Source organism: Lissotriton helveticus, chromosome 7, assembly GCF_964261635.1.
Source record: "Lissotriton helveticus chromosome 7, aLisHel1.1, whole genome shotgun sequence".
Taxonomy (NCBI): Eukaryota; Metazoa; Chordata; class Amphibia; order Caudata; family Salamandridae; genus Lissotriton; species Lissotriton helveticus.
This window is the reverse complement of record NC_136068.1, coordinates 750043701-750070471: the sequence shown is the minus strand read 5'-3', so window position 1 is coordinate 750070471 and position 26771 is coordinate 750043701. Positions and strand designations below refer to the sequence as shown.

At 46.9% G+C, this 26771-nt stretch overlaps 1 protein-coding gene across 2 annotated transcripts in view; it reads left to right on the top strand.

Annotated features, from left to right (window-relative positions):
• Positions 1–26771, top strand: part of RAD50 (RAD50 double strand break repair protein) — a 507735-nt gene that overhangs the window by 264178 nt on the left and 216786 nt on the right. For both annotated transcript variants that reach the window (XM_078653096.1, XM_078653097.1), the window contains exons 16-20: positions 12017–12143; positions 15320–15513; positions 18182–18292; positions 26383–26475; positions 26561–26674. In XM_078653096.1, the coding sequence (XP_078509222.1) occupies positions 12017–12143; positions 15320–15513; positions 18182–18292; positions 26383–26475; positions 26561–26674 (639 nt within the window). The remainder of the gene's footprint in view (positions 1–12016; positions 12144–15319; positions 15514–18181; positions 18293–26382; positions 26476–26560; positions 26675–26771) is intronic.

Sequence of the window (26771 nt, the reverse complement as noted above, 5' to 3'; positions counted from 1 at the left end):
TCTGAGGGAAGCATCGAGCAGACCCATACGGCGAGGCCTGGTGAGAAGACTGATCGATGATGTCGGCCCGAGGGGGGGATGTGCCTTTGACGCCCCCTCTGTGGCTTTATGATATCCGGAGGTGATGTAGGTGAAGCAACAGGCGCCTGTTCGCGCTCACACCCGGAGACCACAGCCATAATACATGCAGGCCCCCCCTCCCATATGGCTCTTCAACGATAGTTGGTGAGAGACCGTGCCCCTAAGCATATAAGTTTGGACCGTTAGCCCCCGCATGAAGCTACCGGTGAAGAGTGGGCCTTGGTGGGCATAGAGCAGCAGTGTCGCAGAACAGGAGTGGGGGGAGCCGGCCACTGCCTCGTGAGTTCATCCAGTGGTGCCTGGGGTGTGGGGGGTTCTCGGAGTTCATTGGGGCGGTGTAGGAGCTTCCCCCCCATGGGATATAAACTGGTGAACCTGGGCTGTCTGATACCCAGGTGGGTATTACGTCTGGTGGCGGAGAGTGGCAGATGTTATAATGGCAACCAAGCCAGAGGTGGAGAAGCCCTCGGTCAGGTCCTCTAAGGGATCAAAGCAGACACAAGCTAATAAGTTAGATCGCTACACGATACCCCGAAATTCCCCGACGGAATCGAAGCCTTCCCAAGTGGTGGAGAGTGATTCTCTGGGTTCTTCCGCGGAGCCTACGCTCACCGATGTCATGGCGGCCATCAGAGGGGTCCAGTCCTCCTTGGGTCAGAAGATGGAAGTATTGGACAATAAACTCGATACTGTCACCATTGAGGTTAACCTGCTACGTGACGATCTCACGGAGACAAGCGAAAAGGTCAAAAAGCTTGATAATAAAACCGCTAGTTTGATAGACGACATGGAGTTGCTGCAGCGGGAGGTCCGTGATCTTAAGACTTCTGGGGATCTAACAAACAGGAAGCTAGACGACTATGAAGGGACAGCTAGGCGAACAACGTTCGCATTCTTGGGGTACCCGAACAATCGGAGGGGCAGGCACCGGACCTGTTTATAGAAGACATAGTTCTCAACCATCTGAAGCCCAAGGGGCTGAGCAACTTATTTACAATAGAAAGAGCCCACAGGGTGCCAGGGGGGAAACCCAAGCCTGGGGCCCCCCTCGTCCGATGATAGCAAGGGTGCTAAACTTTCGAGACAGAGATGCAATCCTGCAGGCAGCACGCACTGGCGCCCCCTCGCGAAATCAGAACGCCACACTCTCCTTTTTTCTCGACTTCACTCAGATGGTACAGAGATAACGGCAGAGTTTTCTCCCGGTAAAGAAGAGACTAAGGGACAAGGGACTAAAGTATGCAATGATGTTCCCAGTTCGTCTGCTGGGAACATCATTGCATACTTTAGTCCCTTGTCCCTTGTCCCTTAGTCTCTTCTTTACCGGGAGCCTGGTTTTTCAATAACCCAGAGGTCGCCTCGGACTGGTTGGACAGCAGACATGCGAGTGGCTCAGAAAGGAGAGATGATGGAGATAAATATCTCCCAGCTTCCGCCGCTCTAGGACAGGGGGAAGAGCCTTCGCGGTGCTGACTGCCAAACTGTGGAATAGCCTCCCACTGAGTCTTCGGCTGATCACATCTGATCCGGTATTCCGACGCAAACTGAAGAGATGTCTGTTTTCCAACCTATAGTCACGCTTTGCTTGACCCCTTTGGTGCCTCCTCAGTCTGCAGCGCCTGGACACACCCGTCGTGGAGGGGGGGGGGGGGGGTAGTCGCGCGCTTTACAAGCTTCTTAAATAAATATTGACGGTCAACGGGAACAGGAATGAAGCCAACTAACAGAACTTTTGTGCTGGCTTGGTACATTAGGTAGCGGGATGGATCTGTGACTAGGATCGCACGAGCATCCTTGTCATGAGACAGCTTTGGGAGAACCGAAGCTCCGGGATTGTGTGTGGTTTTTGAGCTGGGGGGGCGGTGGCCTCCTTCCCATTACTACCTTTAGTTAGTTTGAAGCTGGGATGTTGGGCGACAGGCACACTGCTAGTTGGGGATGATCATTGGCCGTAGGCAGGGGTGCAGGGAGGGGGGGGGTGGGGTATGGATTCGACGTGGTTTTTTGGTTTTGAGATTCTCCTGTTTGAAGAATTGCTTGCAGTATGTTTTTGCATTTGTATTTGTAGTTTGTTTTATTTCCTTTTTTCCATCTGGTGACATAGCTATAATCAAATTGTTTCCTTACCACCAGAATGTCTACTCTTAGAAGGGGATTGGGGATGAATGTGCTCAGTTGGAATGTAAATGGTCTTGGGGATAAAATTAAGAGGGGAGTGGTGAACCAGTTGGTTAGGCGTGATTCCCCAGATGTAGTTTTGCTGCAAGAGACACATCTTGTTGGTAATCGTTGCATGGCTTTACACAAGGGGGATACACGCTGGTGGCTCATTCAGGATTCACCACCGGTTCTAGGGGGTCAGGTATCCTTGTGAAAAATTCTTTTCCCCTAGCCATCCAGGCCACATGGGCTGACCATAAAGGCAGGTATATCGGGACTGTGGGAGGGAAGAACTGTCACTTTTATGTCTGTTTATGTTCCACCGGGCCTACAAACTGACACTTTTCGGGATCTGGGTGCAATTTTCCTTGCTCTGCCCATGGGCCTATTGGTGATGGGCGGGGACTTTAATGCAGTGATAGATGGTGAGATAGATAGATGCCCAGCCCGAACTTTGAGGCCATCCCAGAGGTGGCTCCCCGATTTCTTAGAAATAACGGGACTCATTGATGGTTGGAGACTGAGGAACCCAGGCGAGATACACCACACACACGTGTCGGCTGCTCACCACACCCTATCCAGAATAGATTATGTCCTGGTACCGGTGGCTCAGGCAGCAACAATCCGAGAGGTGCGGCACTTGGGTAGGGGAAGCTCTGATCACTCACTAGTTTGGCTCCGGGTAGAGATTGACCAACATGACGTAGGAAGAATAGCCCCTATAAATGCTTGGCACCTAAGAGACCCCGCCACTAAGAAAGAAATAGCCACGAATACAGAGAGGTACTTTCAAGAGAACGCAGACTCCGTCGAATCGGCTCTGACCCTGTGGGAGGCGTACAAGACGGTTATTCGAGGGGATGCTTTATCCTTAATTGCGGGGAAAAAAAAAACGTCGGGCAGAAGTAGACCGAGTGAAAGCGGAGGTAACCAAGATGGAGGCTGGGGTATACAGGGATGTGACTCCAGAGGGTACATATCGGTTGAGTCTCCTCCAAGACGAGTTTAGGAATCTAGCTATAGATAGGGCCAAATCACAACACGCGTGCACTCAGAGCAGGATATACGAACACGGGGACAGAGCAGGTAAACTGATAACGTGGCTGGAGAAGGGAGAGTGGGCGTCAAGGCTAGTCTCAGAGTTGCAGAAAGGCGACTCCGAAGAGATAACTGACCCCCAACTTATAGCTAACGAATTCTTGGAATACTACGGTGAAGTGTACACCTCCACGGGGGGATACTCTGAGGCAGAAAATGCGGCCATGATACCCGATATTCGTATACCCAAACAATCAGAGGACGATCAGAAATACCTAGACTCCCCTCTTACAAATGATGAAGTGGTGCAGGTCATTAGGGGAGTGCATTCCGGGAAGGCCACTGGCCCAAACGGTATCCCTGTAGAACTGTATAAACTAAGTGCAAATAGACTAGCTCCGTTTCTTCGCGCTATATTTGTTGAGAGCAAAGAGGAGGGTTAGCTCCCCTACGATCAGCGAGTAACTAATATCGTTGTTATCCATAAAGCAGGGAAACCTAAGACGCACTGCTCTTCCTACAGGCCCATTTCGCTGCTTAATGCGGAGCCTAAAGATCTGGCAAAGCTCCTGGCGCCAAGATTGGCCGAAGTCATTACCACCCTGATTCACCCAGATCAGTCTGGCTTTATGCCGCGTCGAAACACGCCCCTTAACCTGCGGAGGTTGCACAGGATATTGGCTGGCGCCCCACAGATACAGGAGCCGGCGGTGCTGGTGTCCCTGGATGCCACCTTGGCCTTTGACAGGGTCGAATGACCCTACCTATTTGCTGTTTTGGGGAAGATGGGCTTCGGCCCTGAAATCATCAATTGGGTCCATCTTTTGTATACAGATCCCCTTGCCAGAGTCGTGGTGAACAATTGGAAATCCGCTGACGTTCCTCTGGGCAGAGGCAGGAGACAGGGGTGTCCCCTGTCCCCACTTTTATTTGCCCTGGCACTTGAGCTTTTGGCGGCGTCGGTCCGGTCGATTAGAGGGCTGCGCTGGACACTGGAGTGGGAGGACAAGATTTCGCTTTACGCCGATGACAGCTTCTTTGGGAGGGTAAGCCGCGCATTGCCTTCACTAAACTTTCCCTTCCCTGGTATGATGGTGGAATTGGCTTGCCGGATCTGCGGAAGTATTACTGGGCTTCCCAGTTAGCGGCAGTGAATCACGCTATCTTTGGACCTCCCGGAGACCGCGGGCAGGTGCCGGGGGGGGCGACTTCTCTAGGGCGTTATATGCCAGAGCCGGTTGATTTCCCCTCGTTGGACCGTCTCCTCATGCAGTGCGTATGTTGCACGCACCTAATTGACATCTTAAATGGGATGGAAAGCTCACACTTGCCACCCCACTATGGAACTCGGAAAAGCTGGGCAGCCTGTGGAAAACAAAGGGATTTGACAAATGGGATCTCATTGGGATTACACAGATCAGGGATATCTGGGGAAAGGATACAATTCTTACATTTGGTGCCCTCCAAGTAAAGTACCAACTACGGTAGAGTGAGCATTATCGCTACCTCCAAGTCCGGCACACCTTGCTTACTCTCATTTCCAGAGGCACTGTGCTCCCAGACGCCTCCCCTCTGGAAGATCAAGTGTTAGACGGTCATCTCCCCAAATCCCCTAAAAAACATTTCCTTAATATAGAAAAAGCTTATTAATAACATGGAGGACCCGCTGGTACTTCTTAGGGCACAATGTGGAGCAGACGGCTTGGATTTCAATGATGAAGACTGGAGGGAGGCAGTCTCCTCTCCAAAGGTAGTTGCTATTCAGATGAGACTCCGGCTAGTCCAGTTAAAGATCCTACATAGGTCATATGTTACGGGGCCCCAGCTGGTGCACATGGGTCGGGTGGGGGGCGGGGAGTGTTGGAGGGAGTGTGGGGAGCTTGGAACCTTCATGCATATTTTGTGGCATTGTGCAGCGATTCAGGATTATTGGAGTAAAATTAATTGTAAGGTGCGAGAGGTGCTGGGGATGGAGATGACAATGGAGGCTCGAAGGTGGGTTTTGAATGTCTGGGTGTGAATGAGAGACAGTGGGAGACCCTGGCGTGTATGATTGCCAAGCGTAACATCGCCCAGTTGTGGGGTGCTAGCCAACCGCCCTAGGTTGAGAAATGGACGGAAGACCTGGATTGGTGTATGTATAGGGAGAGATCGGTCTATGTTTCCAGGGGCTGTCCTGCGAAGTGGGGGAAGGTTTGGGGAGCCTCGAATTGGTATCGTGGCGATATGTGTGCTCCTCCAGTTGTTCGGAATGAAGCGATAGCGCAGGAATCCCTGTGAACTCCAAATGTTATTCTGCATGTCTTATCTTGTGGTACGGAAAAGTATATACGACAAATGTGAAGCGCTGTATGTCACCTTATGTTTTATTTTGTGGTTTTGTTAATAAAAAGATCTTTAAAAAAAAACAATTGAAGTACTTTCAGCTAGGCACCCTTTTCAATTGTCTAGCCATACTGCATCAGGCTAAATTGCCAGAAACTCTTAAAACTACCAGGCTAAGTGTGAGAGGTTTTGTGTGTGGCCCCACTCCAAGGTTTCGATCCTGTAACTTCAGAACCACATTAGGTGCTCAATTGCCTATTAGAATTAGCTTGGTCTGGTCTCAAACACACATCGTCCCATAGGCACAGCAGTCACTTTTAAGGCCCCTCGATTGATTATACTTCCTGGCACTATTTGCTCTAGGCCTTTGGGTTCCCCCTCCAAGTGTGTTTCGCTTATAAGAGAACACCAAGCACATTTTTGCAGTTAGGACCCACTGCGTTGCTATTTTTACTGAGTATTTCATTTTTATTTTGTTGTTCTGTACTTTGAGTAAAATACCATTCGGATCCAATTTTATGAATAAATTACTTATTTGAGACCACAGTCTTGCAGAATAAAATATATGCCCCAGGTCCCTATTGATTTCTGGGTTTCCTTTGGACACCTAATACTAATCCTTCTGAGCCCAGCATTTTATATCCATCCATTTTTAATTTCCTGGGTAGTAAGTATCTGATAGAGACTACTAGCCGCAGATTCCTTAACGTAGAATTATCCCCAAGCGTGAGACTGGATCCAGAAAAAATTTAGCCACAGCATCCCTGCGTGCCGGGGGGACGGCATCACGCGAATTCGCCCAGACGTCGTCCGCGTATGTGACGTCAGCGAGGTCCCACCCCGGCGCGCCTACGTCAATTTTTTCCTTTTCTGCGTGCAACACGGATCCGGTTCGTGCTCCGGGCCTGTTTAGGCCCTTCCCTTTTGCTTTAGCGTGTGTTTGTGGGAACAGTGTGCGGATGACTTTGGGCTTTAAAACGTGCTCGTCTTGTGGGCTCCTGATGTCGGAGACCGACCCGCACCTCATTTGCATGTGGTGCTTGGGGGAAGATCACGGCTACACTGATTGCGAGGCGTGCCAACTGTTGAAGCCGAAGTCGCGTCGGGAGAGCTGGATGAATCTTCTTTCGGCTCACATGTCCAGATTGACTTTGTCGCCTTGATCAGCTTCAGCGGAAGGTTTTCGAAGCCGCCGTCGTCCTCAACCATCTCCTAAGCCGCAAGAGTGTCGCTCACCTGTCGGTAAGTGTCGCAGTTTGTCCCCGAGGGCTGGTTACCGGCCTGTTGGGGGTCGTGGGCTCTCCACGGGGAATGCGGCCCGCGTATCGCCCCCCTATCCACCGTTTCCCGTGAGGGGACGTCGAGAGCCCAGATGGAGACATATGCCTCAGCTTTGCAGGCCTCGCTGGCTTCTCCGCCTCCTCCTTCCCCTCCTGGGACGTCAGCGGATCCCTTGCAGTGTGTGGGGCCCTCCGTGGCATCGCTTGTGGCCCCGGCGCCGACAGGCTCGGATCCGGGCTCAGAGAATGTGGTGCCGCGGGGAGCTCTTTGGGGTTCCCTCCTTCGGACCACGGCGCCTCCGCTTCGCCGCAAACTACTGCGGGAGTCCCTGTGGTGTCGCGGGAGGTTGCCGGGGCTCAGGTCGCATCCCCGAGCCCCTCTCGGCCCTATGGACAGGCAGTGATCTTATCTGGTGCCGAGGTGATGCCACTACGGCGCCGGCAGCTGCTGGCCTTGGTGGCGCCACAGGGCTCGACGGACCCTCCCGTCCCATCAAGGGTCGAGGCTGGCGGGGGTCCCCTCGTCCCTCCCCAGCCCCCTCTCATCCCTCCACACAGGCGGCTGCCTCGTCGGAGGTCGAGTCGGCCTTGGCTGCGCCACAGGGGTCGACGGGGCCCTGTCTTCCCCACATGGGTCAAGGCTGGCGGGGGACTCCTTGTCACTCCCCGGGTCCCTCTTGTCCCTCCGCGCAGGCGGCTGCCTCGTCGTAGGTCGAGTCGGCGCCGGTACCTAAGCCGCCTCGGCTCCGGCCCAACCCCAGTCTCCTGCACCGTGTGGTGTGGAGAAGGCCTGTCCGGCGTCCCCTTTGGCGCTGGATGGCGATGACGTCCTGCCTCAGGTTGCAGACTCTAAGGCACCGGGCAGGCGTCGGGCCGCGGACTCGTATTCGGGGGCCTCCTCTTCTCCGGAGGTTGGACGCCTGAAGGTGTCGTCCTCACCGGAGACGGGCCGCCACGTCGTGGCTTTTTTCCCGACATCATCAAAGGATGGCTCCTCGCCGTTTCTGCGGCTTTCGCCGGAGGAGCCACAAGTCCCACACTCCTCGGCCCCTCTTCCTCCTTTACGGGCCTGGCCCTACCCCACTCACATGGGCTTAGGTGATGGCCGCTTTAGCTTGCAGCCGTTGCCTACAGAGGAGCTGCTTTCCTCACCGCTGGACCCTACGGAGGCGGGTGCGGCCTTCGCTCGCGCTGTTTCCACGGCTGTGGGAATTTTGCGCATGGGAGATCCTGCTGCCCATTTGCCCGCGGATTATCTTCTGGGAGTTCTCCACCAGGGCTCTGGTGGTAGGGAGCTGTTGCTTCCCTTTGAGTGTTCGCTCCTTTCTTCTCTGGATGGGACTTGGTGACGTCCCGCCACTGGGGATCCTGTGCCCCAACACCTTCTGCACTGCCACCTTCCAGCACCATGGGACCCGGTGTGTCTTTCCCTCCACCCATCTGCCAGAAGCCCACTCTTGGGGGCGCAATATGTTCGCTTCGACCAGTGCGGCTCTGCAGGACCTTAACACTCTAAGTGTGCTGGCTAGGACCACTTCTTGCTTGTGGGACTCAGCGGAGACCCTTGGGTCTGCCGCTTCTCAGGATGGTGCTGGTGTTGATTTGCGGCACCAAGCTTTAGATGGCAGAGAGCTGGCAGCGTTTATTCTTCACTCCGCTCTGGACATTTTGGAGGTGCTTGGTCATGCCATGGCTTCCTCGTTGCCCTTCGCCGCCATGCTTGGCTTCGGGACAGTGTGTTCCCAGAAAATGTTCGGGAACGACTGGTGAATCTTCCCTTCGATGGCACTCTTTTTTTCCATGCTCCTGCAGACTCGGCCATCCAGAGGTTCTTGGCGGGGCTTTGGCCTCCTCCTCATCCTCCTCCTCCTCCTCCTCCTCCTCCTCCTCTTCCTCCTCCTCTTCTCCTCCTCTTCCTCCTCTTCCTCCTCCTTCCTCTCCCTCTCAGTGACCTGTGAGTTGATCTGGTTTTTGTGAGTTGTTCTTTCGTTGGGGCGAGCCGCCCCTGTCGGGTGATCTGTGTGCTTCATGTGCATTTGAGTCCTCTTGTCAGGACTGTGGTTCTGTTGGCTGCTGTCCGACCCTTTTTGACTGTGTGTTTTTGCTCTGGGTTATCTACACCAGGTTGGCCCTGAGAGTAGGCGTTCTGTTTTTTCTCTTGGGATGCTTGACAAGCCTTCTGTGGGGGTTTTTCCCGCAGATTTTTCTGTTGTCCTCTGCTGAGGCGGTTTCTTCCTAAAAGGGTTCCCATGTCTTGGGACTTAACATACCCTATGTGGGGTAGTGGTAGCTGTCTGTGCTTGGGAGCTGTGGTCGCCTTCGGGCCTCTGCTCTCCATGGCGTTACAGTACATTGCAGGTGCAATTCTCTTCCTGTGGGTGGACTCCTCCCTGAGGCGTGTCCGGGCCCTACTTCACCTTCCTGCTCTCTGTCTTCGGCTGACGTCCGGCTTGCCCTGAGTGCATTGTCATGTGAGTTATCTGCCTCTGGCTGGGCTTGCTGGTGCTGGCATAGGGTTTTTCTTCTCCGATGTGTCTTCTGGGCACTCTGGTGGGTCGGCCGTTCTTGCCTGTCCACTTCTTTCATCGAACCCCGTGCTCGGGTCTGCCTTTCCTCCCTGAGGGCTGCGAGGGATTGTGTGTTCCTCCCTGCCTGCCTGCCGATTCTTCCTGGGTGACCCTGGGCTCCTTTCTGCTTCCGCCTGCTCCTTGCTATCGGTGCTGGTCTGTCTGATCTATTGACTTCTGGCTGTGGTAGGCTCTGCTGCCCTCTTCACGGCATGTGCTCCCGGTGGTGGGCTTGACTTCGTTCTACCTTGTCTCCTTGGAGTCTCGAGGTTGATCTTCTTCCTCGGTCCTGCTCTTCCTTGCCTTGGTCTTGGGTGGAGGTTCTGTTGCCTTGTATGGGCGTGGATGCTTCTGCCTCCTCTTGCCTAGCCCTTGTTTCCTCTGCGGAGTGTGAATGGGCAACCTCTTCTTTTATTCTTCCCACATCCCCTTTGGGGTCGGTGGTCCTCTGGGTGGGGGGTTCCCCTTGCCTGGGGTGACAGGGCTCCTTGCCCTGTCAGTTGGACTCGTCCCCTGTGGGACCCTCTGTTAGGTCCAGGCTGTGGGGTCCTCTTGCAGACCCTCCTTCCCCGTGTGTTTGGCTAGGGTATCTATTCTACATTAAGGAATCTGCAGCTAGAAGTCTCTATCATATGTACGAGTTACTTACCTCCGGTAACAATGTATCTGGTAGAGACAATTCTAGCCGCAGATTCCTTCATGGCCCGCCCTTTCTCCCCGTTCTGCGAGGACCTTTGGTTTGGTCTTCTGCACTCGCCTTCCGGTGGGTGGCTATGTCGTCAGTGAGTGCTTCTTTCGCTCTTTCTGACAGGATGGTTCGTCCTGTTTCTTTGATCATTTCCTCCTCTTTTGGCACTTTGGAGGATGGGTTTATAGGTACTTCTGTGGCCTTCTGCTCTGGTCGCTCCAGGCTGGGGTCTACCTTTCTCTCCCCCCCCCCCCTTTCTTACTAAGGGTTCTGGCCCCTCTGCTATCCTCTAGGTTGGGGTCTTTTGGCTGTGCTTCTGCTCTTAGTTCCTTTGGGGGGTCGTCACACCCTGTGTTGGGGCTGTGGATTGGTGGTTTGCGTTCCTTGTTTGTCGCGGACTGGTTCCCCTTCATTGTTATTGGTTGGGGTTGTAGTCCTGCTACTTGTTGTCGTGGCTCCCCCGTACTGTCAGGGTTGCTGCTGAGGGCTGCGCTCTGTTCTTTCTTCTTTTCCCTACCTTTGGGTACTGCAATGTTGGCACTGCTCCTTATGGTGTTGTTCGTCACCATTTGTTTTTCCAATTTTCTGCTATTTCGCACACTGTTCCCTTACTCCCACAGTTTTGTCTGACGGCTCCGCGTTGTGGCGCGGAAAAGTTCTCCGAAGAAAACTGACATAGGCGCGATGGGGTGGGACTTATGTGACCTCACCGACGTGACGTACGCAGACGACGCCTGGGCGGAGTCGCGTGATGCCGTCCCCCCAGCGCTAAGGGATGCTGTGGCAAAAAAAATATCTGGATCCAGTCTCACACCTGGGGATTATTCTATGTTAAGGAATCTGCAGCTAGAATCGTCTCTACCAGATACATCGTTACCGAAGGTAAGTAACTCGTACGTTTGTTCTGACTGCTCTTGCACTGGAGTGCTCATGTACTGTAATTTTCTAACTATTCGAATGCTGGCTGGTGCGACTGAGGGTTTTCTAATTTTTCTTGAAAGATGCTGTGTATTTCTGATTGGGAGTGAATTATCTCTCCTTTGTTGCTATTGTCCTTACCTGCACTGAAGCCAACAGCTTTATTCTGAATGCTGATTTGGCACCCTACCCAACCGATTGCTGTTTGCAGTTGCTATTGCTACTGCATGATTAATCTTTATGGGAAGTTCAGCTGATATTGATTATTTGAATTTTGAACTTCATGCTTCTCTCAGTCTTGCCTCTCGCATATAAACTATTTATGCATTCCTGCTACTAGTATAAGGATTCTTTCATTTAGGGAACAAACTATATTGCATTATTTGTTATGACTTGTTATAACCATATTTTTATGATCAATTCTGTTATTCTACTGATGCCTTTGACTAATTTAATAAAAAGAAGAACTTACTAAACCTGTTTAATGAAAATAAAACCCTTAAAACATATCAAAATTCTCATTGACTAAACTTAGAAATTATAATGTGATTAAAAATGTGGTTCCGAATTATAACTCCTGGTCTCCTGATATACGGCGGCCAAGGTGTGTTGCAGGGGATTGAAGTCCTCACACGGAGAGCGGGGATCATTGAGTGAGGTAAAGATGCTAGACCGTTTACATTTAAATTGATTCTTGCACTAGCAAGTGAATAAAACCCCAGAATAATAAGACATACAGTCATTAAAAAAAGATATCCCTTGTGTTTATTCAATTTGTAGCTCTCTGTGCTTAGTGCCCTTACCCTGCAAACCAGTCATGCTACTGGTGTAGAAATGTAGGTCAGAAGCAAAGGAAAAATAATTTCCTGGGGTAGAACTGATTGACTCAATTAAAATTAGCTTTACGGATGATATGTGTTTCACAATGATGAACTTTTTGTTGGCGTCTTGCTTTCCAGATGGAGTTGAAAGATGTTGATAGGAAAATAGCTCAACAGGCAGCTAAACTACAAGGTGTAGATCTAAACCGGACAGTGCAGATGGTAAATCAAGAGAAACAGGAGAAACAGCATACCTTGGATACAGGTAAGGCATTTGAGGTCACACCTGCCATGCTCTTTGAAGAACAGTTTAATAAACTAGAAATTGATTCAGGTTTGAACAATTCAGAAAGTTTAACTCTAGATCTCAAAAATTATCTAGAACTTGGAATAAAGTTCGGCTAGACAATGTTTCATTTATCTGTTTTGGTTTTAATTTGGATCCATTTAATATATTTTGTGAATCCGATTTTACTTTCTAAATGTACATTTTGAAGTGGAAAACTCGTATGGCCTGCATTTGGCAGATTTGTCTGTCTAACCTAGTACAGTCTGCCCTCTGATAAACTTCTAAGTCATTATTATGTTATATTTGCCTACTACTTTGTTTACATGTATATTTTCCTAGCATACTTGTATGACAAACCTTCTCTGTCTTGGCATGTAAGATATTTGTACTTTCTACCTCCTGTTATCAGTTTCTTATGATCAATGCAGTGGGGCGGATGCGGCACACTTGGTGCATCTTTATCATCCTAAAAACCTTCAATTCTGTCTGCTTTCAACAATTTTCAAAAGGCTTCTTTACTAACTCCTCACCTGGATAGCTCAGTATCCCTCTTCTTCTTAATGTGGACTTTGGATGAGTATTTGATCTTGACGTAGATATTTTCCTGGCAACGCCAGTGCAGAAGGGCTGTTTAATGGTCTCTGCCCACCCATAAAAAAAACTTCATATTCACTAGTGGATTATGATGTACTTGGGAAGAATTAACCTGATTTGACAACACATCTAAAAGGAATTAGTGCTTTTTACTGGTCATACTATTTATATAATATCCCTATAAGAATAAACTGTTCTCGAATCAAAAGGCTAGCTTGTGACATTTTCTGAAAATGAATGCTGTTTAAAATACTTTAGGTGCAAATATAAAGCGAAAACTGTGTTTAAGCAAAAAGTGACAAATTGTGAAATGTCTTTCTAAGTGGGTAGGAATCTCTTGTAATAAAACAAAAAGTTCAGTAATCAAAACAATTGTAAACCAAAATAATTAGAATGTATTCCACTTTATAAATGTTTTAATGACAAAGTAATACAAAGTAAAAAAGGCAGCAGTGATCTTGGGTCCCTGGCATAAGCTGCCTACTTTGTGGGGTTTTTTTAATTGTAAAGAAAAATTAAAGAGTAGCAGCCATCTTGTCTGGACATTGGTATTGGAGGAATGAGCTCAGGCACTTTGCCAGACGAAGTCATAATATTTCTGAATTAGAAGCTGGTGGAGATTTTCATTTGATTTGATAACAGGCAAGAATAAAGAAAGAGACTAACTCAGGCAATTGTGCATCAGAACCACCATCGAAAAGGTTCATAGATGAAATAGGTTTTCATAACATGTAAAGAGATGTACTCTATTAGACAGTGTGAACATTTTTCTTCTGCACATGGCTCCTTCTTTGTGTTGAGCTATGGTTTCTACAGGGTACTGATAATCATATATTCAGTAAAGTACCAAGCAATATATTTGAGATCATTCCCCACATTTCTGGACGTGCAACAGTGAGGGAAATTCTGCAAGACATGCAGGGGCTAAAAGGATATCATTTGGTTGACACAGACCGGGTTTGATTCTTTACATTAGAAAGACAGACGTAAGTGATGTGGCTCTCGAAGGATTGCATAATTTTAATATGGGTAAAGCAACCATTTTCTTGTGACCAAGATGAGGGAAATTTGTACCTGGAACCTATGCTTATTGTATTAGAACATCAGTACTAGACGAACTATAGAGTTTCTAATCTTACAGAATTTGTGAAAAAACAACACTCTAAAGTAATGTTGAGGGATGCAGCAAACAAGTTTCTGTGGCCTCACAGAGATGGTTGTGTGAATATGTGGATAAGTCTGGGAAATTACTGAATTTGCTTAGTCAAATGGAAGGAGCAGATAGGTGTGTTTGGCAGCTAGGGTTTCGATGCAGAATGGTGAGAAAATTTCAGAATTGTTTTCATAGACTACTCTCAACTTTACATGTTCAGAAAATGCCATTCTTCGAGGCAGAAGAGGACATTCATGGTCTGAGTTGATTTCTGGTGGGTTTTTATAAGAAAAGGCTGGCCTGAGGTAAGCAGGACATCTACCAGTGACCATCAATAATCACTCTTATGCCTAAGACTAGGAGACACACAGAGAAATGTGAATCAAGCAGCTAAATATTGCTGACTAATTCTGAAAAAAGATTCTTGCTATAGAAAATCCTTTTACTTTTTGACTGATAGAACAAGTTCATGTGTCAACAAAAGGAGGAACCTAATAGGGCAATGTTTAACGGGGTCCAGTGTACAAGCCCTATCAAAGACTCAAGATCAAGAGAAGTACACAGTTCCCCAAGGAAACAGAAATGATTAAAAGGACCAAGCAAAGGGAAGGAGAAGGGGGCAAAAAAGGGGAAATGCCCTTTCGGAACTAAAACCCTCACACACCCAGCGAGCTAGGTGTCATGCTTCATCATCTGGGTTCTGCTCCTCGTCAGACTGGCGCTGCAATGTCTGACGGGCACCCACGAAGGGGCTCTTTATCGGAGATCTTTTGTTCCTGCCATATGTTGCATGCGGGTATGAGGGTACTAATATTAGTGTAGACGTAGGGAGATTTGTGAAAGTCTAAAAAAGGTTAGGTAATCCACGGCTAAATTTTAATGGTGTGGTTGCCTACCTTGGTAAAAAAAAGTGAGGGAGGGATACACACTGGTACTATGGTCCAGTGGTGCATCTACTGCCTGTGGTAGTGGTCGACATGTTTCATGCTAATCTATGCAATTCGTCAGGACCTAAATAGAGTTCTACACATAGGAAGGGGCTATACTACCTTCCTTTGGGAGTAGCAGGGCAGGCCAGCCGGTCCTACTCCGAAGGTTGAGACCCAGTAGGGTTAAAGAAACGCTTCTACAGTCAATCCCGTGTTGTGGCACCATAAGGGAAGGTACCTGTCAGTAGCAACGACAAGTCCTTAGTCACCTACCCACACGGAGTCCCTGAGTGGACTCGGAAAGACTGGACTCCAGTCTTTATTATAGCCCCTGTTTTATAAACCTTTAACCAATCAACTTAGAGGATACAGGCCTGCTAAAGGATGCAATTAAATATCTTCAGCAGAATCTCTTATACTACATATTTAGCCTAATTCTCTCACCCTTTGATATTTTTTTCATAATTGTCTACTAGTGTCTGGAATGATTGAGTTGAAGCGCAAACGTATACAGGACCAACAGGAGCTGATCCAGCAGCTAAAAAGCACCGTTAATGAGATTAAAACGGAAAAATTGCACATATCAAGTAACCTTCAGCGTCGGCAACAGCTTAATGAGCAGAGTGTGGAGCTGTCTACAGAGGTCAATGCTCTACTCCGAGAGATAAGGGTAAGAATAAACCCTCACAAAATATTTTGTAATTATTGTCTCATGGTTTATTGAGTATTCCAATGCTGTATGTATGTTTCTATGTGCAATACCAATTTGGTGAGGAATGCGCAAGATTTGCTTTACATAAACTAGAGCTTTTTTTTATGTTTAAAAACATTTGAACCGTTTTTTAATTCCCACAAAAATTAGGAGTCCTTCTCTACGTGTGTCTGAATTCCTTGTGTTTCTTTGTACAGATGCCTACTGAAATGTTGGATTGTAAGGTTTTAGAGGCGAGGCATTTACCCTCTTGTTCCTTGTGTGGCTTATATACTGTAAAGTGCAGTATTTACTTTGAGTGTATTGGATTTGGTGATAACCAGTATCTGTTCTTGCACATGAAGAAAACAAATATGTAAAGAGATGGGAATTAGTTTTTCCTCTTTACGCCTTCTGGTTCTTATGATGGATGTTTTATCAACCCATTGGGAGTATTTCTCTTTCACCAGTATCCGCACAAATGGATAGACATGTCAGTCTACTTATGAAGTGTTCGCACTGCTGTGCAGGTAAGGTCAGTGGTCCTTGCACTGTAATGGGAGGCCATTGCTACTGTCTTCTTTAACCGCATCGCTGCTAGGGAGATTATCCTGCTGTGCTGCAGATCCTTGTTTCCCATTGTTCATGACGAGCTCAGCTCGTCATGAGCACAAGAGCACTGTACTGCATGACGAACTGAGCTCATCATGAGCATGGAAGGGGTTATGGTCTGCCTAGACACAGCTTTATCTGTCTCCTCAGCCACTTGATTGTTTGGTTATCGGTAATCTTAGAACATCCAGGAAGATAACCACTTACCCCCTTCAGCCATTGCTTTGTAGAAGCACCAGTCACATTTCACTCCAAGCGACAGCATACAATGAAAAACAAAGGTACACACACTCGAAAGATTGTGGTGAGCTGGCATTCGCCACAGAAGTATTGGAAAACACATAACACCCAGGGTCTGTTTAGTCTTGCTGTACGCCTATGACATGCAAACACAGACGTGCACAAAGGCAGTTTTTTTGTACTGTGACTCGGTTTATGCGCGTACAGGAGTGGTAATAGCGTTCGTCAACATTTGCGATTGAGGTTTTTTCCCTTGGAGGAAGTAGTGGAAAGTAGTTTACGACAATAGCCTAGGATCTCTATCTTGTCCTCTACGTCTGATGAAACCTTCAAGTTTTTTAAAAACATATATTTGCCTGTATAGTTTAGTGGCAGTGTAATATTGCCAGCTGCCCTTCCTTTCTTCTTAGACAACGGGCAGGGTGTCACTGTAGGAAGAACCATTGTTTCAGGAAGACCCTCTTCGGTGTGCACACCCTTAACATGTCTGATTGCCTCTAAGAGGTTTGTCTTAGACAATCGTAACAAATGCTTTTCCTCTTCTGTAAGCGAGTTTGTATATTCACAATACAGTTAGTCTTATTCTCTCCAAATCTTGTATAGTTTATGGAGCTTTTCCTACTCAATGCCTGTTGCATAGGATTAGTTTGCATGCAAGTTCTCAATCATCTGCTTCTGTTCCTTACTGCTTAATACTGGACTAGGCCTTGAACCGTCAAACCAAGCTTATTCAGGTCTACTGAGTTCTACAGCAACAGATTGGTTCACACCGATCATTTTATAGAGCTAACTAATTTCAACACCAGAAGACCAAAATCTTGGTTATCTAAGATTATGCCAAGTTTGGATGTGAAGAGAGAAGTTACTGCAAAGACATTTCAATAACCACTATCTACAACAGTTCAGATATACTGCTTCATATAAAAATGCAGGAGTTTGTGGACATCTTTCAAGGAGCTAAAAGTTTTTCTCCATGTGGTCCGACCAAATGTGATCATGATACTAATAGAAAACAAGGTCATCTCATATTACATTCAGGGTCTAACTGGCCTTCACAACTCATAGCTTACATGGCTCGTAATTGGCACTTGGAAGTGGGTAATTTCTCAAGGAATATCTCTATCACAGTGCAAGTGTTTGGTACACAGCAGCCTACTACACACTTGCCCCAAAAGGGAACAGAATCAAAGTGAACTTTTGTTTGTCTTCAATGTCTGGGGCCTCCCTCAATTAGACCTTTACAAATCCACTCCATTTTGAAATACAAACACTTGTTTTGTAGGTGAATAGGAACCAAATTATTGGTGAGACAGTCTAATGATCATGGAGGCATACACATTCGGTTAAAACTTGATGTGTGTTACTTTCTGTATCTAAGACAACATGTATTGTATGCTCGGTCTGAATTTTGGAACATCTCTGTTCTCTCCAAGGCACTACCATGCAAAGTTATCAAATGCCAAATATCCTGACTTTAGAGGGAGGGATAATACTCCATTGATCCATTCCATCTCTCAACTTCAGCACTTGGTTCCTTGAGCACTGATATTTACATATGCAGATGTTTTTTTTGTGAATATGGATGTCCTGACTCATGTCAGGTTAATTCCACAAGTTCTTAATATGGGAGTAAGGTCCTCTGCTTTTATTCTCTGGCTTTGGACAAGAACTTAGGATGGAAGTGATTCAAGCATGTGAAAGATACTAATGCTATGTAGTTATATTTACATGTTAAGGTTGTTTTGTTCTTTTTGGCTTTCCATGCTGGGTAACAGTTAACTCGCTTGTTGTCTAGGATGCTAAAGACCAGGCGTCTCCTTTGGAAGCTACTTTAGAAAAACTGAAACAGGAGAAACAGGAACTGATAGAGAAAAAAAATTCAAGCAGCAAAGCAATGCAAGAAAAGGTGAGTGCAAAATATTGATCACTTTAGGAGATTTGTAGCATTCACTGAGCTATGCACATTGGGGTGCTTGTAAATTTCATTGGCCATACCATAGAGCCAAATCCTTTGATTCTTCTCCTTTTTCTTAGGAGGGATTGTGGGCTCTTTTCCTTACAATGCCAAGAGTAAGGATTTGGTATTTGCTCCGATAGAGGAAAACATAAAAGAGAAAGTATATATGTTTTCACCACACATATGTCTTCAACCCTGCACGCCTTTACAACAAAAACTATGATAATGTTAGTATTTTACAGGTAAGTATAAACCATTTTTATACGTGTATGTGTGTATAGACTTGTGTGGAAAAGGCAAGTGTGGTTCCGTCATACAACATTATCCATTTAAAAATACACCATTCGGTTAGCAAAGCAGTATCCAGCATCCATTCTAACATTGCTGAAGAGTACATTTGTGTTTGGTGCTTGCTTCAATGCTGTTTGTCAGGCTGACTTTTCTTGCGTCTGAGTCTCTAGTGGTATTTGTTTAGGGTAGACTTCAAAGTGGCTCGGTCTGTGGTGTCTCCCTGGTGCACCATCTTCTCTCCAGAAGTTTTGAGCTACGTTTCATTGTCCTGAGTTTTACCAGCTGGCTTGTTTGGTGGCTCTGTGGATCCTACTTTGTTTGAATGGAGCAACTTGGTCTGCGGGATTGGTGATCGAGGTTGTAAAGTTCTGGACTGCTTGTTCCAGGTTGGTTGGGGAGTCGTGCTGGGTGTTGTTGAGGGAATCCATCCATTAGGCCTGTATTACTTTGTTCAAGCTACAGAATGGGACCTCTGTGGGGAGGGGGTGATTGTGCATGTTGATCCTGCGATGGTGATCCTGCGATGGTGAAGTGAACAATGGAGTGGTTGGTCCAGGTGAGTTCTGGGGCTTGGCCGTACTTGACTCTGTTGCTGGCCTGTAAAATCGGGTGTAGTGTGTGTCCTGCACTGTGTGTGGGTTCAGGGACCAGCTGGGTCACGACCATGCTGCTCATGTGTTCCAGGGGGTTGGGCGAGTTAGTGTCCGTAGGATCGTCCGGGTGGAAGTTGAGGTCTCAGAGGAAGATGTATTGCTTGGACTTGATGCTTAGTGGGGCAATGAAGTTGGTGATGAAACTGGTACGTGGTGCTGGAGGTCTGTAGGCGAGGGTGCCCCTGATGATTGTTCTGTCATGCCATGCTGTAGAAGAATTGCTTTTGATTCCGTATCCAATTTTTTATATCATTAAGCTTTTGAGTCACCCATTGTAAGAAAGTGGCTCTATATATACTGGACCAAAGTAAGGTAGAGTGTGCATAGAGTCCCCAGTCCCCAGAGGTATGGCTGGAGGCTAACGTTAGATATAACCTTACTCTCTGAAGTGGTAGCTTGGTCGAGCAGTAAGGCAGTATCAGACAGAGGACAGTGTAAAGCATTTGTTGTACACACTCAGTCAGCAAATGGTCTCACGCACTCAAGAACTGAACTCTAGGCCAATTGTTTTATATCAAAAGATATAGTTGTTTTATTTTAGAACCAACAAGGTATCAAAATATACTTTTCTCAATATGAGTGACTTTAGGTAATTACTTTGCAAATAGGCAATAGACTTTGTAAGTACAATGGCTACAGTGGTTGGAATAGGCAACACAATTTCAAATGCAATTTAACATTGAGCTCAATGGGTTTTTCTAGATAAATGCAATGGGTTACTTTTCTAACCACAGGACTGGATCCTGGATTCAGTCCCGGTACATAAGCTGTAAACAGTTAAGTAAAACCGTTTTGGTGTCAGTTGTGATTTTTAAAGAATATAATTGTATTTTCAAAGTTGACATTTTCAGTGAAAACCAAGCAATGTTATCCTATGGGAGGAAATTCAAGTTACTGGTAAGTACAGTTATAATTACTTTTTCCTTTCACTGCTGGGCTAAAAGGTGCAGCACTGGCTTCTCTCCTGATCACAGGTGAGTAAATCGGAATTAGTTATTCGGCTGATTTTAGATGACTATTTTCAAAACTCCACACTTTGACTGGTTTCACTTGGAACTTCTTCTATGTTATGTTATGTTAATGTTATGTTAAAAATTATTTCTAAAGCGCGACATACACCGGGTAAGTTTCTTGGCGCTGGAGGGCAGGGCGCTGCAGCAAAAGTGGGGTAGATGAGATAGGCGGACGTGAATAGCCAAGTTTTAAGCTGCTTCCTAAATTGAAGATGGTTGTCGGTTAGTCGTAAGGAGATAGGGAGAGAGTTCCAAAACTTGGGAGCCAGCGTTGAGAAACACAGCCCGCCATGTTTATTTCGTTTATATCTTGGGGTGCTCAAGAGACTTTGGCAGGATGATCAAAGGGTGTGGGAGGGACTGTATTTCTTGATCTTACTGGATTTGAATACCGGGACGGTGTCCGTCAGAGCTTTATGGACAATACAGCCTAATTTAAATGCACAACGTTGGCTCACAGGGAGCCAATGCAATTGTTGCAGCAGGGGTTTGACATGGTGGCGAGAAGAAAGTTGGAATATAAGCCTGGCTGCATGGTTCTGTATCAGTTGTAGGCGTTGCACTTGATAGGCTGGGATACCGGCATACAGTGAGTTTGCATAATCCAGTCTGGAAATGATTAACGCCGGGAATACCAAAGTGGCTGCTTCTTTTGAGAGGAATCTTTTCATCTTCTTTATTTTCCTCAGCATAAAGAAGCAAGCGGAAACCACTGAGTTGATTTGTGGGTTCATAGATAGATCCTTGCCTATCGTTATCCCCAGGCTCTTCGCCGTTACTGCCGGGGCGGGAGGAGGTCCCAAGTGGATAGGCCAAAAGTTGGAGTTCCAAGGGCTGTTGTTGCCGCCAGTCAGGATCAACTCTGTTTTGTTCGGGTTTAACTTAAGTTGGTTCAGGTTCATCCAGTTGCTAATATAAGTCATAGTATCCCGCAAGTGGGATTCAGATGAACTGGTGGAATGTAAGTTGAAAATTAATTGCAGATCATCTGCGTAGTTGAAAACCAGCACGTTCCTCTCCCTCAAGGCAGTGATCAAAGGTTGCATGTAGAGGTTAAACAAAGGGGGAGATAAAGAGGAACCCTGCGGGACTCCACACGGGAGTCTACCTTTCGTGGAGCAGTAATGGCCCAGGCGAACAAATTGAAACCTGTCTGACAGAAACGATTGAAGCCATTTCAATGCTTGACCTCCGACCCCTGCACTTCGGACACGGTCGACTAAGATGTTGTGGTCGACCGTGTCAAATGCTGCCGAGAGATCAAGGAGAATTAGAGCCTGTGAGATGTTTTGATCTGCTCCTCTGCGAAGATCGGCCATGACCGACAGGATGACTGGTTCGGTCGAATGGGCGGGACGGAATCCGGCCTGGTTGGAATCTAGGAGAGAAGATGCTTCTACAAAGGAGCTCAGGCATTCTGCTACATGAGACTCCAAGATCTTGCCAAGATAGGGTAGGAGGGAAGTTGAGTGGTAATTTATGACCTGAGGGTTTGTGCCAGGTTTCTTCAAGATAGCAAGAATCTCTGCCACTTTGAAGAACTCCGGAACCTGTCCACTGCTAAGAGAAGAATTGAGGAGGGAAATAGGGGGTTCAGGGCAGGCCGTGAAAGCTTCACGCAAGATGTGGGGAGGGGAGCCTGACTTGACTTTAATCATTAGTTCAGAGAAAGAGTCAAAAGTAATAGGTGAAAATTGACTAAAAGCCACAGGGGTTTGGCAGCTGGGACTAGGAGTGAAGGAAGTGTTAGAGTGGGGAATGCTTGCTTTTATTGCAGTAATTTTGTCAAAGAAATAATGGTTTAATGAGTCACAGAGCTGCTGAGATTGCTCGGGCTGTGCAGTTACTCTGGCCGAGCTAGTAAGTTCCTCTACAATTGCGAAAATTTCCTTTGCCTTGTTAGCTGAATTCACACTTTTTACGGAGAAATACTCCGTTTTGCACACAAGTATGGAGGATTTATATGCTCTGAGGAGGAGTAAGTAAATTAGTTTAAGTTCGGGGTTTTAGTGGCATCTCCACTTCCGTTCAGCTTGTCGAAGTTTTAATTTGGCTTCTTTAAGCACTGGGGAAAACCACTTTTGGGCGTCGTGGGGTCTTCGTGATTTAATATTTTTTTGAGGGGCAACTGTGTTGCAAGCATTCTCTAGCCAAATGGAAAGATTGGTAGCCTGACTGGAGGTTGAACAGTCTTGAGTCGGAGGGGCTGTGTTGGCTAATACAGTATGAAATTTCTCTATATTTGCTCGATTCCAATTCCTGGCTGTCATACTGCCTGGTTTGGAGGTGGTAGCTGAGCTGATAATCGAAATCGTAAACATGATCAGGTAGTTATCGGACCATACACAAGGAATAATAGTTATATGTGAAATAGTTAGGTTCTGGGTCCACACTTTGTCTAAAATTTGGCCCTTATTGTGCGTGGCTGTATGTATGTGCTGGGTACAGTTTAGGCTGACCAAAGTGTCTGTAAAGTCACGAGATAAGGAATCTTCCTTACTGTTCTCGGGCCAGTAATTGAAATCGCCAACTATCCGCACCCTCGTGTGGTTGATCACAAGTTGTGCAGTCAAATCCCCAAATGCATGGGGGAAATTTGGCATAGATTGGGGTGGGCGATAAACAACCATGCATACTAGGGAAAACTGGGGTTATTCCAGTTTTATAATTAAGATTTCAGTATGCGGGACTTGGATGGTGGACAGTGAAGTAAACTGATACATTTTGTTGATAATAGCCGCTACCCTCCTCCTCTTCTACCCGCTGCTCTGCCCACCCGCAAGATGTAGTAAGGATCGGGGTTAGCCGCTAGAGTATCTGGGATGGATCGGGAGTGAGCCATGTTTCCGTCAAAAATAGAATGTCCGGTCTGTTTGTGTCCAGCAACGAAAATAGCTCTAGCTGATGTTTGCACAAGGAGCGAGTGTTTAGGTAGTAAATAGACAAGTCGCTGCTCTTGCGCGTGGCAGGGGGCAGAGTAATATAATTTTTTGCATGAATAACTGGGTGAGCAGGCTTGGTAGGTTGAGCCAAGATCTGACCTGTGCGGTGCTGTATGGGGCTGGCCGCCAGTAATATGTGATGCACCAAGGTGCGCTTAAGAGTATCATCGATCTTATACTCCCCTTGAAGATGCTCTAGTTGGTCTATTGAGTAAGTTTTTATACGGGCATAGTGGCGCTCCCCTTGCCCCGGACTGCTGCAGATGGGCGCAGACGGGCTTGCCACCGGCGTGTCCGCTGCGCGAAGGCCAACACATTCGGTTTTATGGGGGAGAGACGGCAACCACTAGACCGTTCTCTCGAAGCCCACCGGAAGTGAGGGAAAAGATGGAGAGTTCAGGAATAGCAAGGCCCTCCCTCCACAACAAACGAGCAAGCTCGCGGTGGACCGGGGAGGTGGAAAAGAAAATTCCCGGAAGCGGGAGAAGTGCTGCTGGTGCAATGTGCCAATTAAAATAACAGAGTCCTAGATGCCCTTTAACCTTGGTAGCTGCCGCTTCAATTAAAAAGTGCTTCGCCTAAATATAAAAAGGTAACTTTCCCATTTAATTTTTAAAACAAACAATTGCCGCTTCACGAAGGATGCCTGTCACCTGAACCTATGGAAAGAAAATGAGTTATCGGCTTTTAGGTAAGTACTCGACTGGTAGAGTTAAGGTTCTGGGCATAGACTCAGGGGTCTCCCAGGGTCAGAAAGGTGTAGATGTGGCACCCTCAGCGGCACAGGGGCAGCCGGGTGCAGAGAGTGTAGGCCCAATGCAATAATTTGGAGGGTAGGATGCCTTTGGTTGGTGGCTGCAAGCAAGCAGGCCACGCGGCTGTGGGAGCGGAGCTCCTGGTCACTTACTCAGGGCAAGTGGAGAAGTAAAGTAGTATAGTAGTTGCACTTCCCGCGGCACTCGGGCGGCTGGGTGCAGGGTGCGTTTGAGTCGTCGGACTCTCAATGTTATCCAATGGGAAAGTTAAAAAGTGAACAAAGGCTGGAGGCTCAGGGACGGATATTCTTCAGGTGCGACCACCACTTCGAGAGGTAAGTTGGGATCTTGGAGAAGAGGTAGGTACCCCAAAGGAAGGCACAGGGGGCTGTGGAGCGCCGGGTGCAGGGGTGACTTTTGACGTTGGGGAATCTTACTCTCAGCTGGTTGCGGTTGGAGGGGTCCCTGGTACTGAGGCTGCAGGCGTTGTCTGGGTCGTGGAGGAGGGTCTTTGGGCACTGGACTCCGGGTCACAGTCACCGGGTGGATGTCCTTGTGGTCTTGGATCACTCAGGCAAAGGCCGGGCTTGGCGGGTGCAGAGTGTGCCTGATTCGCGGTTCGTGGCTGGCACCAGGGGTACTGCTGTTTGAGCAGAACCACTGCTCGTGGGAGTCCCAGGCTTTTTAGAGGTTCAAGGCAGGCAGGTCCTCTGGGGTTTTCGAGATTGCTGTCCGCAGGAGATGCTAGAGTTTTGCAGGAGCAGGTTCAAGGATCAACAGGCCTGTAGGGTTCTGAGGCCAAGTCAGTTTGTGTCGTCCTCTTGTTAGCAGCTGCACGGCAGGTCTTCTTGTTTCTTGTTCTTCTTCTTGTTGCAATCGGGATCTGAGGAAGGAAGGTTCAGGGTGCCCCTAAATATAAAATTGCTGGGCGTTACAGGTCGGGCAAGCTAAGTAAACACGGCAAAGACTTAATTTCCCATAACACTTTGGGGAAAAGTCAACAGTAAATCAGTGCCCAATCAACAGTCCAGGACCCCTTGCTAGTCCCTCATTGATGTTGCAGCCTCTTTCTTCACTGCTCTAACAACCAAACATGGGGCCAGATGTAGGTGTCAAAATACCGGTCGGAATCGGCCGAAAATACCGATTTTCGGCCGTTTCCGACCGGTATTTTGACATTGGTATGTAGGGGCACTGAAAACATACAGATTCGGTAATTTTACCGAATCGGTAATTTGACCAAATCGGTAAAATTACCGATTCTGTAGAATTACAGAATCTGTATTTTCCTATGTAGGTAGCACTTCTAACAGTGCTACAGGGCCTTTAGAATTCGTTATTTACCATGTAATACAATTGCATGGTAAATAACGAATTCTTGTGTACATGCACATCTGTGCATGTACACCTGTGCCATGTGGCATGTATGTGTGCCACATGGCGCACAAGCCAGTTACAGGGGTGCAACAGGGTGTCAAAGTGTCACCCTGTCCCCCTTGTAAATTCGGTATTTTTACCGATTCGGTAATTACCGAATTGGCAACTGCCATTGAATCCTATGGGCTTCAAGGCCCATAGGAATCAATGGCAAATACCGATTCTGTAATTACAGAATCGGTAAATACCGAATCATACCGATTCGGTATTTGTTACCGAATTTCTACCTACATTTGAATTACCGATTCATGAATACCGAATCGGTAAAATTCGGTATTTATGAATCGGTAATTCACATTTACCTACATCTAGGCCTTAGTGCCTCTGGCCTCTTGGCCAATATTTTTCTATATTGCACTGTTATGTGTGGTGATTTTTCCTGGTATTTGGAAGCGCTTTTTGTGCCCTTATATTTCATGTGTGTTTCCTTCCCAGCGCGGTCTCTCAAACACTTATGGCTCCTCTGCGGCTGCAGTTCTTCCTTTTTTTTCTTTTCATAATTCATGTTGCTATGATGTTTGATTCATAGATAAATGCATGTTATTTTGTTCTGATTGATTTTTCCAGATTGACCTCTCTGTAGGTTACTTGAATACAAACTTACCCTTGAATTACATTGAAGAATCTTTTAAAAAAAGCTTTTTGAATAAATCCCATGTAGGCACTCTTACCTTGACATTGTGAACTGCCCAAGCCGACAAGGGTCTATTGGGTTCCCCTTTATCTTGCCTTTGTCTTGGGAGTAGTGTTTATGGAAGGCGTTTCTTACCCAATAACATGCTTTTGGTAAAGTGAAAAGTATATTCTCACACCATGGTATCAGCAGTCAATAAATAGTTTGTATTACAGTTAAATATTCTTGCTGTAAAAGTACTGTTTTAATGTTTTTGGTGGGTTAGTTGCAATTGCTGTTTCTAAATTAAAGTTTTTGCCTTTATGTTTTTGCAGTTAAACATTATCAAAGAGAAGATTAAGACAATTGCTAACTTTGTGAGAGAAATCGAAAAATACATTAAAGATGGTAAAGAAGAATACAAAGAGGTAACCAAAGGCTATACACGAAAATATACATTTGAGCATTGGTATTCTATTTTTTGTTCAACTCACTCAGTTTCCCTTCTTGTAGCAAAAAGAGACCGATTTGGAGGAGATGAAAACTCGTTTAAATGAATGTGAAAAGATGAAAGATAAGATAAACAAGGATATGGTAACCATCCGGCAAGATATTGACACCCAGAAGGTATGCCAGTGGTTTTTTTTTTTCATGAAGTATAAATTAAGTGAATTGCCTGAACTAGGTTGTGAGCACTTTGTGGGAATTTTGGTTCTGATAATAA